Source organism: Entelurus aequoreus, linkage group LG19, assembly GCF_033978785.1.
Source record: "Entelurus aequoreus isolate RoL-2023_Sb linkage group LG19, RoL_Eaeq_v1.1, whole genome shotgun sequence".
Classification (NCBI taxonomy): Eukaryota; Metazoa; Chordata; class Actinopteri; order Syngnathiformes; family Syngnathidae; genus Entelurus; species Entelurus aequoreus.
In genome coordinates this window covers 45685744-45699559 of record NC_084749.1, presented here as the reverse complement: position 1 = coordinate 45699559, position 13816 = coordinate 45685744, and the positions used below count along the sequence as shown (strand labels likewise).

Sequence of the window (13816 nt, the reverse complement as noted above, 5' to 3'; positions counted from 1 at the left end):
CCATAGTGGATCTAACATAATAGTGAGAGTCCAGTCCATAGTGGATCTAACATAATAGTGTGAGAGTCCAGTCCATAGTGGATCTAACATAATAGTGTGAGAGTCCAGTCCATAGTGGATCTTACATAATAGTGAGAGTCCAGTCCATAGTGGATCTAACATAATAGTGAGAGTCCAGTCCATAGTGGATCTAACATAATAGTGAGAGTCCAGTCCATAGTGGATCTAACATAATAGTGTGAGAGTCCAGTCCATAGTGGATCTAACATAATAGTGTGAGAGTCCAGTCCATAGTGGATCTAACATAATAGTGAGAGTCCAGTCCATAGTGGATCTAACATAATATTGTGAGAGTCCAGTCCATAGTGGATCTAACATAATAGTGTGAGAGTCCAGTCCATAGTGGATTTAACATAATAGTGTGAAAGTCCAGTCCATAGTGGATCTAACATAATAGTGTGAGAGTCCAGTCCATAGTGGATCTAACATAATGGTGTGAAGTGCATGTGAACTTTTGACCGCGACTGTACGTAAACATCTTCTGAACATACCGCAACAGTAGTTCTAAATGTCAAACAAACCTAAACGTGTTGTCATTTTGTGACCCCTCTAGGTCCCGTGCTGCGAGCCGAAGAGAAAGACACCATCAAGGTGGTGTTTAAGAACAAGGCCAGTCGGCCTTACTCGATACAGGCTCACGGTGTCCAGTACACTATTGAGCAGGATGGGACGCTCTATCACAATGAGCTCGAAGGTCAAAACACTGCGACTGCATTATGGGCAATGTATTTCATTGTGAAACCTTATGTATGTTTATATGTATATATCCGGTCTGCTTTTGCATTCATTTACAGAGTCCTACTCCGCAAAAAAATTCAGGGAATTAAAAGGAGAACGACGTAAGTGACAACATCCATCGCATGTTAATGTTGATTGAGGAGTGTTCCACATGTTGATACTGCAACAGGAACAGTGACTCCTCCTCCAGCTGCTCTGGTAGCACCAGGGAAGACGCACACCTACGACTGGTTGGTGCCTGTGGGTGCCGGGCCTGTGCAGAGGGAAGCGGACTGTCTGACCTACCTGTACTACTCCGGAGTAGACCCTGTCAAGGACACCAGCTCCGGGCTAGTTGGACCAATGCTTGTCTGTCGACCCGGATCGCTCAAGAAAGGAACACAGGTGAGTACAAAAACCGAGTGTGTATTCTTTTTTTCTTTTAACTGTATGGACTTGTGTAGAATGTGCAAAAAAAAAAAAAACATATACCGTATTTTCTGGACCATAGGGCACACCGGATTATAAGGCGCACTGCCGATGAATAGTCTATTTTGGATCTTTTTTCATATATTAGGCGCACCTTGTAGACAAATAAAGTAGCAAGAAACACATCTAAAAACACTCATGAAGTTTGGTTCAAAATCGGAGCGCAAGACAAGAACTAAAACACTACACATAGCAAAACAGCAAAAAACTAAAATTAATTCACAGGTGGTGACAGTACACCTACTTTGAGACAAGAGCTATAGTGATGCATGCTTGGTTATGGTCTAGTTCAGGGGTCACCAACGCGGTGCCCGCGGGCACCAGGTAGCCCGTAAGGACCAGATGAGTAGCCTGCTGGCCTGTTCTAAAAAACAGCTCAAATAGCAGCACTTACCAGTGAGCTGCCTCTATTTTTTAAATTTTATTTATTTACTAGCAAGCTGGTCTCGCTTTGCCTGACATTTTTAATTCTAAGAGAGACAAAACTCAAATAGAATTTGAAAATCCAAGAAAATATTTTAAAGACTTGGTCTTCCCTTGTTTAAATAAATTAATTAATTGTTTTACTTTGCTTCTTACAGTATATCTTTCAGAAAGACAATTTTAGAGAAAAAATACAACCTTAAAAATTATTTTAGGATTCTTAAACACATATACCTTTTTACCTTTTAAATTCCTTCCTCTTCTTTCCTGACAATTTGAATCAATATTCAAGTAAATTTTTTTTTTTTATTGTAAAGAATAATAAATAACATTTTATTTAATTCTTCATTTTAGTTTCTGTTTTGTCGACGAAGAATATTTGTGAAATATTTCTTCAAACTTATTATGATTAAAATTCAAAGAAATTATTTTGGCAAATCCAGAAAATCTGTAGAATCAATCTTAAATCTTATTTCAAAGTCTTTTGAATTTCTTTTAAAATTTTTGTTCTGGAAAATCTAGAAGAAATAATGATTTGTCTTTGTTAGAAATATAGCTTGGTCCAATTTGTTATATATTCTAACAAAGTGCAGATTGGATTTTAATTTATTTAAAACATGTCATCAAAATTCTAAAATTAATCTTAATCAGGAAAAATTACTAATGATGTTCCATTAATTATTTTTTAAATTTTTTCAAAATGATTCGAATTAGCTAGTTTTTCTCTTCTTTTTTTTGGTTGAATTTTGAATTTTAAAGTGTCGAAATTGAAGATAAACTATGTTTCAAAATTTAGTTGTCATTTTTTTCGTGTTTTCTCCTCTTTTAAACCGTTCAATTAAGTGTGAATATCATTAATTATTAATAATAACATAGAGTTAAAGGTAAATTGAGCAAATTGGCTATTTCTGGCAATTTATTTAAGTGTGTATCAAACTGGTAGCCCTTCACATTAATCAGTACCCAAGAAGTAGCTCTTGGTTTCAAAAAGGTTGGTGACCCCTGGTTTAAAGTCATACCCAACATTTGCGACAACAACTTTTTACTGTCAACTGAGTTTCGTTTTTTAATGTTTTCTGCTGGTGGTGTGTGTGCCTCCGCATTTTTTCAACGTAAAAAATGTGCTTTGGCCCAAAAAATAAGGCTGAAAAACCCTGTTATAGACATACTGTGTTTTAAAGTTAAAGTTAAAGTTAAAGTTTTACTGCATGTTGTCGCCCGCCAGTGAAAAGTGTGTTAAAAATCGGAATAAAGGGCTTTTAACATTTTTTTTCCACTTTCCCTTTATCCCTACAATATAGAAAAACTATAATAAAGAGTTCCACCTGCTGGCTACGGTGTTCGATGAAAACCTGAGCTGGTATCTAGATGATAACATCCGGGCCTTCACCACAGCTCCCGCCACGGTTAACAAGGAGGATGAGGGCTTTATTGAGAGCAACAAAATGCACGGTAGGTAAACTAAATTAAACTAAATTACTGTATTATCTTAATTGTACTTAAATACTTCAACCTAAAATGTTAAATTTTTCTTTTTATTCCTCTTAGCCATCAATGGATTTATATACGGGAACCTCAAAGGCCTTACCATGTGTAAGGGGGACAAAGTTACGTGGCACCTGTCAGGACTGGGCTCCGAGACGGACATCAACAGCTTTTACTTCCAGGGAAACCGCTTCATCTTTCGCCAAAACAGAATGGACACCATTTCTGTTTTCCCACACATCTCCCACACGGTGACCATGGAGCCAGACAGCATGGGTATGTGACTCGCTGTACCGTATTTTTCGAGCCATAGAGCGCACCGGAGTATAAGGCGCGCTGCCGATGAGCGGGTCTATTCGGGGCTATTTTCATACGAAAGGCGCACCGGATTATAAGGCGCATCAAAGAATCAGAATCAGAATTAGTAATCCTTTCATAATCCCCGAGGGGAAATTAAGATTTTCAGCACAATCCCATTCAAAAGCAGACAAACATTACAGGGAGACAGAACAGGATCTCTGACGGGTCTGCCAACTTCCGGCGCCCGTTCCGTTCGCCGCCGCCGCCACCTGACTCGTCCCCCTCCAGTTCCGGTTCCTGCTCCACGGCTGCTTCCTTTGCCTGCCGCTCAAGCTCCTGAGGTGCCTCCATCTTCATCGTCTTCGGCGGGCCCTACCACTGCGCCGCCACCTTCCTGGTCTCCGGCGGGCCTTCCTACGGCGCTGCCACCTTCCTCGTCTCCGGTGGGCCTTCCCACGGCGCCGCCACCTTCCTCGTCTCCGGCGGGCCTTCCCACGGCGCGGCTCTCGTCCTCATCGCCAGCATCTGCGACCTCTAGCTGGCCGGCTGCGCAAGCGGCTCTCTCAGGGGTCAATTAATGAACGCCAGTGGCGCAAACAGCAGCGCCGCCCAGGACGTAGGCGCAGAACTCTCCAACTGCTGAACTTCTGGTGCCACTCATGCCCACCTGCGGCAGCGGCGTTCCGTTTTCCGCCGCCGCCACCTCACTCGTCCCTGGTGGATTCGGGGACACTTGGCCCGGCAACCCACCACCAAGTCCTCCCTCCGCCCTCCCTTGACTCTTGAACTGTCTATTAGCCGGTACCGTATTTTTCGGGCCATAGGGCGCACCAGTGGCCGCCCTGAGATCGGTAGGTTGTGAGTTCAAACCCCGGCCGAGTCATACCAAAGACTATAATAATGGGAGCCATTACCTCCCTGCTTGGCACTCAGCATCAAGGGTTGGAATTGGGGGTTAAATCACCAAAAATTATTCCTCGGCGTGGCCACCGCTGCTGCTCACTGCTCCCCTCACCTCCCAGGGGGTGATCAAGGGTGATGGGTCAAATGCAGAGAATAATAAAACAGCAGTAGAAATAAAATAAGGAATATCCATTAAAATAAGGAAAATGTATAAATGAAAATATAAAAATGTGTTTGTTTGTACTTATTGTGATTTTTATACTATTGTTTTATATTTCTGTTTTTAATTTGTACAGCACTTTGGGGCACTAATGGCTGTTTTCAAATGTTGCACTATACAAATAATTACAGCTTGACATTAACTTGTGCCCTTTTTTGCATAAAGAAAAACATGTAAAAAATGTCAAATAAGGACTGACAGGGCGCTTCATATGACATTTTTACCACAAACGTATTCCTAGCCCCTTCATGCTCCGTCACTGAAAATTTCCCCACATGTCCTAAGTGTCCCTTGTTAGTGCATTCTTGTAAGACAGTTTTTGGTTAAAATCTTGATTGGAGTTTTTCATGAAGGTTTGCAAAATGTATGTTTTAATTATGTAAAATGTGTTATTTTGTTTACCATTATTTTTAATACAGAACATGCATCAAATTCTAATCAGGTTTGATTGAAATAGTACAAACTTTCTTAAAAATGTTGGAATGAGCGGGGCTCATTGGGAGCCCCAATTTAGCCAGGTGTGGTCCCGATTATTTACCTATGTGTTTGCGTTGCACAGGTCAATTTGAAGTGTCGTCTCCGACGGTTAACCATTACCGAGGAGGAATGCGAGCCAATTACACGGTGCAGAAGTGCAGCATCTTCCAGCGACAGGGTGAGACCATGCTCCATTCTAAAACCTACTACATCGCTGCCATGGAGGTGGACTGGGACTACTCTCCCAACCGTACTTGGGAGGCTGAGATGTTCCGAGGTCAGCAAAGGTAACATTAAAGTCAGCTTGTGCAGTACTCACTATTTTCAACACAAAAACAATGAGCGGCAGGACAACAAACGGCCAGAACTTCCAAATAGCATTCTGAGAACAAGATATTTGTTTTGTCAAAATGGAAATACACTATATTGCCAAAAGTATTTGGCAATATAGTGGGTTGACCCACATCATATGGAACCCTATGGGTTAGGAATGGGATGGCACTTCAAGTTCATATGTGAGTCAAGGCAGGTGGCCAAATACTTTTGACAATATAATGTATTTATTTACATATTGTGGCTTCACCACATCTCAGATTTTTTTTTTTTAAACTTCAAAATATTTTACAACATTTTCGGCCTAATTTAAGCATTTTCTAGCATAACATGGCCAAATAAACTTAAAAACATATCAAAATTACAGTAGTATTGGCCACTAGAGGAGACCAAGCCAATCAGAGCACGCTGTTCAGTATCGTGGCCACTGATTGGCCCAGCCTCAAGCAGTATTACTATATTAGATTAAAAGCGTATACAAGGTGACTAAATGGGTGTTATTGTTACATATAGCAGGAGGAGTAGTGACGGCACAGTTCTACAAGGGGACAGTAAACCTCTATGATTTATTATATATATTACAATATACATATATAATAATCAAATAACAATATACTTAACTCGAGAATGAAGTGTAAAAGTATCACTAAAATATTACTAAAATATTACTACAATATCACAAAAAATCTAGAAACATCACTAAAAGTATCACTAAAATATCTCTAAAATGTTTCTACATTTTAGTGATATTGTAATGATATTTTATTGATACTTTTAGTGATGTTTGTACATTTTTTGTGATAGTGTAGTAATATTTTAGTGATACTTTTAGTGACGTTTCTAAATTTTTTGTTACATTTTTTGTGATGTTTCTACATTTTTTTGTGATATTGTAGTAATATTTTAGTGATACTTTTGGTGATGTTTCTACATTTTTGGTGATATTTTAGTGATACTTTTAGTGATGTTTCTACATTTTTGGTGATATTGTATTAATCAAACACTTTTATGTTAAAATACTGAACAGATGTTTATTGGGATAAGGTAAACATTTGTTTAGTATTTTAACATAAAAATGTAAAAACGTCACTAAAAGTATCACTAAAAATTAATAAAATATCACAAAAAATGTAGAAACATCACTAAAAGTATCACTAAAATACTACTAAAATATTACTACAATATCACAAAAAATGTAGAAACATCACTAAAAGTATCACTAAAATATCACTAAAATGTTTCTACATTTTAGTGATAGTGTAGTAATATTTTATTGATATTTTATTGATACTTTTAGTGATGTTTCTATATTTTTTGTGATACTTTCAGTGATGTTTCTACATTTTTGGTGATATTGTAGTAATCAAACACTTTTATGTTAAAATACTGAACCGATGTTTACCTTATCCCAATAAACATCTGTTCAGTATTTTAACATAAAAATATAGAAACGTCAGTAAAAGTATCACTAAACATTAACAAAATATCACTAAAAATGTAGAAACATCACTAAAAGTTTCACTAAAATATTACTAAAATATTACTACTATATCACCAAAAATGTAGAAACATCACTGAAAGTATCACTAAAATATCACATATTTTATTGATATTTTATTGATATTTTAGTGATACTTTTAGTGATGTTTCCACATTTTTGGTGATATTGTAGTAATATTTTAGTGATACTTTTAGTGACGTTTCTACATTTTTTGTTACATTTTTTGTGATGTTTCTACATTTTTTTGTGATAATGTTTTTGTGATATTTTAGTGATACTTTTAGTGACGTTTCTGCATTTTTTGTGATATTTTTAATGATGTTTCTACATTTTTAGTGATACTTTCAGTGATGTTTCTACATTTTTGGAGATATTGTAGTAATCAAACACTTTAATGTTAAAATAATGAGCAGATGTTTATTGGGATAAGGTAAACATCTGTTCAGTATTTTAACATAAAAATGTAGAAACATCACTAAAAGTATCACTAAAAATGTAGAAACGCCACTAAAAGTATCACTAAAAATTAATAAAATATCACAAAAAATGTAGAAACATCACTAAAAGTATCGCTAAAATATTACTAAAATATTACTACAATATCACAAAAAATGTAGAAACATCACTAAAAGTATCACTAAAATATCACATATTTTATTGATATTTTATTGATATTTTAGTGATACTTTTAGTGATGTTTCTTCATTTTTTGTGATACTGTAGTAATATTTAAGTAATATTTTTATGATACTTTGAGTGACGTTTCTACATTTTTTGTTACATTTTTTGTGATGTTTCTACATTTTTTTGTGATATTGTAGTAATATTTTAGTGATACTTTTAGTGATGTTTCTAATTTTTTTGTGATATTTTAGTGATACTTTTAGTGACGTTTCTGCATTTTTTGTGATATTTTTAATGATGTTTCTACATTTTTAGTGATACTTTCAGTGATGTTTCTACATTTTTGGTGATATTGTAGTAATCAAACACTTTAATGTTAAAATAATGAGCAGATGTTTATTGGGATAAGGTGAACATCTGTTCAGTATTTTAATATAAAAATGTAGAAACATCACTAAAAGTATCACTAAAAATGTAGAAACGCCACTAAAAGTATCACTAAAAATTAATAAAATATCACAAAAAATGTAGAAACATCACTAAAAGTATCGCTAAAATATTACTAAAATATTACTACAATATCACAAAAAATGTAGAAACATCACTAAAAGTATCACTAAAATATCACATATTTTATTGATATTTTAGTGATACTTTTAGTGATGTTTCTTCATTTTTTGTGATACTGTAGTAATATTTAAGTAATATTTTCATGATACTTTGAGTGACGTTTCTACATTTTTTGTTACATTTTTTGTGATGTTTCTAAATTTTTTTGTGATATTGTAGTAATATTTTAGTGATACTTTCAGTGATGTTTAAAAAGGTTTAGTGATATTTTAGTGATACTTTTAGTGACGTTTCTACAATTTTTGTGATATTTTTAATGATGTTTCTACATTTTTTAGTGATACTTTCAGTGATGTTTCTACATTTTTGGTGATATTGTAGTAATCAAACACTTTAATGTTAAAATAATGAGCAGATGTTTATTGGGATAAGGTAAACATCTGTTCAGTATTTTAACATAAAAATGTAGAAACATCACTAAAAGTATCACTAAAAATGTAGAAACGCCACTAAAAGTATCAGCAAAAATTAATAAAATATCACAAAAAATGTAGAAACATCACTAAAAGTATCGCTAAAATATTACTAAAATATGACTACAATATCACAAAAAATGTAGAAACATCACTAAAAGTATCACTAAAATATCACATATTTTATTGATATTTTATTGATATTTTAGTGATACTTTTAGTGATGTTTCTTCATTTTTTGTGATACTGTAGTAATATTTAAGTAATATTTTTATGATACTTTGAGTGACGTTTCTACATTTTTTGTTACATTTTTTGTGATGTTTCTACATTTTTTTGTGATATTGTAGTAATATTTTAGTGATACTTTCAGTGATGTTTAAAAATGTTTAGTGATACTTTTAGTGACGTTTCTACATTTTTTGTGATATTTTTAATGATGTTTCTACATTTTTTGTGATATTTTTAATGATGTTTCTACATTTTTAGTGATACTTTTAGTGACGTTTCTACATTTTTTGTGATTTTTTTAATGATGTTTCTACATTTTTAGTGATACTTTCAGTGGTGTTTCTACATTTTTGGTGATATTGTAGTAATCAAACACTTTTATGTTAAAATACGGAACAGATGTTTATTGGGATAATCAATCAATCAATCAATGTTTATTTATATAGCCCTAAATCACAAATAAGGTAAACATCTGTTCAGTATTTTAACATAAAAGTGTTTGATGGTGAGGCATTAAAAGCCACAAAATGCAACGGGTCCATCAGACCCACAAACGCTGGCTGAGTAACAACAATATGAACACTACACAAGGGTTAAATATTCATCTTAACACACTAATTATCACAATAATAGGCAATGTACTTCATTGACTGATCATGATTAATATTGCTTGATTTGCATTCAGCATTTATTCATGCATTATTTGTTGCTATTGTATGAACTGTGCCTCTTCTACTGCAGTCCCGCCACTGTTTTCCTGGACCAGCAAGGCGGCTTCATCGGCTCGCGCTACAAGAAGGTGGTCTACCGCCAGTTCACCAACGACAAGTTCGCCAAGCAGGTGGAGAGAGGCGCGGACATGGAACACCTCGGCGTCATGGGTAGGTTTTGGCGAGGGTAAATACTATTTCATATACTTTTTCGGGCTCCCATTTGATCAGCGTCTTCTCTCTCAGGTCCCATGATCCACGCTGACGTGGGAGACAAAGTGAAAGTGGTTTTCAAGAACACGGCCTCCAGACCGTACTCCATCCACGCCCACGGAGTCAAGACTGAAAGCCCCAATGTTTACCACACCAAACCAGGTAGAGAGGAGACCGGATGCAATGGACGTCGAGTGGGTCTAGTCATATTATTATTATTTAGAAAAAAAAATAAATAATATGACTCCTTTAATGCACCCTATGGTCCGGAAATTACGGTATTTTAAATCATTGCTAAAGATTAGAAATACAAGGAACTCCAGAAACTAAGTTAACGCTATTCGAATTTTGATTATTAATAGAAACATGTGGTTCTCTTTCAGGAACATAACTAGGTATCCATTTCTATTCATTAAAGTCGGAGAGTGGCTTACAAGACAACCTTTGAGGAGATATTATATTGGTTACAAAGTCTTAACATGAATTATTAAATGTGCTTCACAGGTGAGACTCACATCTATGAGTGGTATGTCACTAAGACTACAGGACCTACCACTGAGCAGGAGGAGTGCTCCGTGTCAGCATACTACTCCACGGTGGATGTTGCCAAGGTGTGCTGTACAACACACACACACACACACACACACACACACACACACACACGCTTGTATTTCTTACCTTTTTGAGACCTCTGAAAAATGCCTCCCTCTTTAGGACCAGCCTTTCTAGATATATAAAGATGTGTATTTACAACATTAATAATATATACATACTATGCAAATATAAAAAAGCTTTAGTTGGAATTTCACAAGAAAAAGGTCACAATTACACAAGAAAAAACTTAGAATTTTGGCATTTTTACAATAAAAGCCGTAATTATTACTCAACACAAGTCAAAATTTTACAAGAAAAACGGAACATTTGTGCAATTTTATGAAAATAGTCGTAATTTTACTCGACAAAAGTCACAATTTTATAAGAAAACTTTAACATTTTGGCAATATTATAATAATAATCGGAATTTTACTCGGCAAAATGATGACAAAAGTCATAATTTTACTCAAAAAAGGTCGCTATTTTACAAGAACAACAAAACAATTGGCAATATTGTGATAAAAGTCAGAATTGGATATGACAAATGTCACCATTTTGCATTAAAAAGTAATAATTTTACATCAAAAGTAATAATTTTATGAGAAAATATTGCAATATTACAGAAACAGAAAGAACATGAGAAATTGTTCCCAATTTCATAAGAAAAAGGTCAACACATTGTGAGAAAAAGACTGCTTTTGGTAATGTCTTTTATGGAAGCTACTTTTCCTTGTTGATGTCTCAAGAAGGGTAAAAACACAAGAAAACACACACACACACACACACACACACACACACACACACACACACACACACACACACACACACACACATTATTGTATTTCGTACAATCTCGAGACCGCCGAAAATGCCTCCCTCTTTAGGACCAGCCTTTCTAGATATATAAAGATGTGTATTTACAACATTAATAATATATACATACTATGCAAATATAAAAAAGCTTTAGTTGGAATTTCACAAGAAAAAGGTCACAATTACACAAGAAAAAACTTAGAATTTTGGCATTTTTACAATAAAAGCCGTAATTATTACTCAACACAAGTCAAAATTTTACAAGAAAAACGGAACATTTGTGCAATTTTATGAAAATAGTCGTAATTTTAGTCGACAAAAGTCACAATTTTATAAGAAAACTTCAACATTTTGGCAATATTATAACAATAATCGGAATTTTACTCGGCAAAATGATGACAAAAGTCATAATTTTACTCAAAAAAGGTCACTATTTTACAAGAACAATAAAACAATTGGCAATATTGTGATAAAAGTCAGAATTGGATATGACAAATGTCACCATTTTGCATTGAAAAGTAATAATTTTACATCAAAAGTAATAATTTTATGAGAAAATATTGCAATATTACAGAAACAGAAAGAACATGAGAAATTGTTCCCAATTTCATGAGAAAAAGGTCAACACATTGTGAGGAAAAGACTGCTTTTGGTAATGTCTTTTATGGAAGCTACTTTTCCTTGTTGATGTCTCAAGAAGGGTAAAAATACAAGAAAACACGCACACACACACACACACACACACACACACACACACACACACACACACACACACACACACACACACACACACACACACACACACACACACACACACACACACATTATTGTATTTCGTGCAATCTCGACACCGCCGAAAATGCCTCCCTCTTTAGGACCAGCCTTTCTAGATATATAAAGATTAGTATTTACAACATTAATAATATATACATACTATGCAAATATAAAAAAGCTTTAGTTGGAATTTCACAAGAAAAAGGTCACAATTTCACTAGAAAAACTTATAATTTTGGCATTTTTACAATAAAAAGTCGTCATTTTACTCAACACAAGTCAAAATTTTACAAGAGGGTTAGGGTTAGGGTTTGTGCCATGTTATGATAAAAGTTGGAATTTTACTCAATAACAGTCACAATTTTACAAGGAAAGCTTAACATTTTGGCAATTTTATGAAAACAGTCGTAATTTTACTTGACCAAAGTTAAATTTTTATTATAATAATCTGAATTTTACTTGGCAAAATTATGAAAAAAGTAATAATTTTACTCAAAAAATGTCACCATTTTACAAGAACAACAAAAAAAATTGGCAACATTGTCATAAAAGTCAGAATTGTATGTGACAAATGTCACCATTTTGCATTAAAAAGTAATACTTTTACGAGAAAATATTGCAATATTACAGAGCCAGAAAGAATATGAGAAATTGTTCCCAATTTTATATAAAAAAAAAGTTGACACATTTTGAGAAAAAGACCGCTTTCAGTTAATGTCTTTTTGGGGGGATTTTTTGTTTGTAATTAGTTTTTAATCTTCATTATTTACTTCAAGTTATTACAGTATGTCTCTATATACATATTTATTTTATTTTTTAAATTAATTTTGGCCAAAAGGGGCGCATTTCAATTTTGTATACACAATTGTTATTACATACACTTCCAATGTTTACACACACTTGTTATTTCATATGTTGACCAGAGGGGGAGCACTTTTAAAAGCGACACAGAGTCAATTTGAAAAATCCCTCCTTTTTGGGACCACCCTCATTTTGATACATTTCACCAGCAGGGGTGCAAATGAGACATTCTGCATTAGATGTGTATTTACAACATGAATAATACACACATACTATGCAAATATAAAAAAGCTTGTTGTGAAAATTAGTTGGAATTTCACAAGAAAAAGGTCACAATTTCACAAGAAAAACTTTGAATTTTGGCAGTATTATAATAAAAGTCGTCATTTTACTCAATGCAAGTCGGAATTTTACAAGAAAAACGGAACATTTGTGCAATATTATGATAAAAGTAGGAATTTTACTCAATAACATTCGCAATTTTACAAGAAAAGCTTAACATTTTGGCAATTTTATGGAAAGAGTCGTCGTTTTACTCGACAAAAGTCACAATTTTATAAGAAAACTTTAACATTTTGGCAATATTATAATAATAATCGGAATTTTACTCGGCAAAATGATGACAAAAGTCATAATTTTACTCAAAAAAGGTCACTGTTTTACCAGAACAACAAAAAAATTGCCAATATTGTGATACGCGTCAGAATTTATATGACAAATGTCACCATTTTGCATTAAAAAGTAATCATTTTACGAGAAAATATTGCAATATTGCAGAAACAGAAAGAATATGAGAAACTTTTCTCAATTTTATAAGAAAAAAGTCAACACATTTTGAGAAAAAGACTGCTTTTAGTTAGTCTTTTTTTTTCTCGGATTTTTGTTTGTAATTGGTTTTTAATCCTCATTAATTACTTCAAGTTATTATAGTATGTCTCTGTATACATGTTTATTTTATTTTTTTAAATTAATTTTGGCCAAAGGGGGCGCATTTCGATTTCTTACACACACACTTGTTATTTCATATGTTGACCAGAGGGGGAGCGCTTTTAAAAACCGACACACAGTCAATTTGAAAAATCTCTCCTTTTTGGGACCACCCTCA

General features: G+C 34.1%; 1 protein-coding gene across 1 annotated transcript in view; it reads left to right on the top strand.

The window, feature by feature from the left end:
* cp (ceruloplasmin) overlaps positions 1–13816 on the top strand; it is a 43755-nt gene that overhangs the window by 18287 nt on the left and 11652 nt on the right. Inside the window, exons 9-17 of the mRNA XM_062028562.1 lie at positions 614–754; positions 855–899; positions 968–1182; positions 2991–3141; positions 3238–3450; positions 5157–5361; positions 9548–9687; positions 9763–9891; positions 10234–10340. Of these exons, the coding sequence (XP_061884546.1) occupies positions 614–754; positions 855–899; positions 968–1182; positions 2991–3141; positions 3238–3450; positions 5157–5361; positions 9548–9687; positions 9763–9891; positions 10234–10340 (1346 nt within the window). The remainder of the gene's footprint in view (positions 1–613; positions 755–854; positions 900–967; positions 1183–2990; positions 3142–3237; positions 3451–5156; positions 5362–9547; positions 9688–9762; positions 9892–10233; positions 10341–13816) is intronic.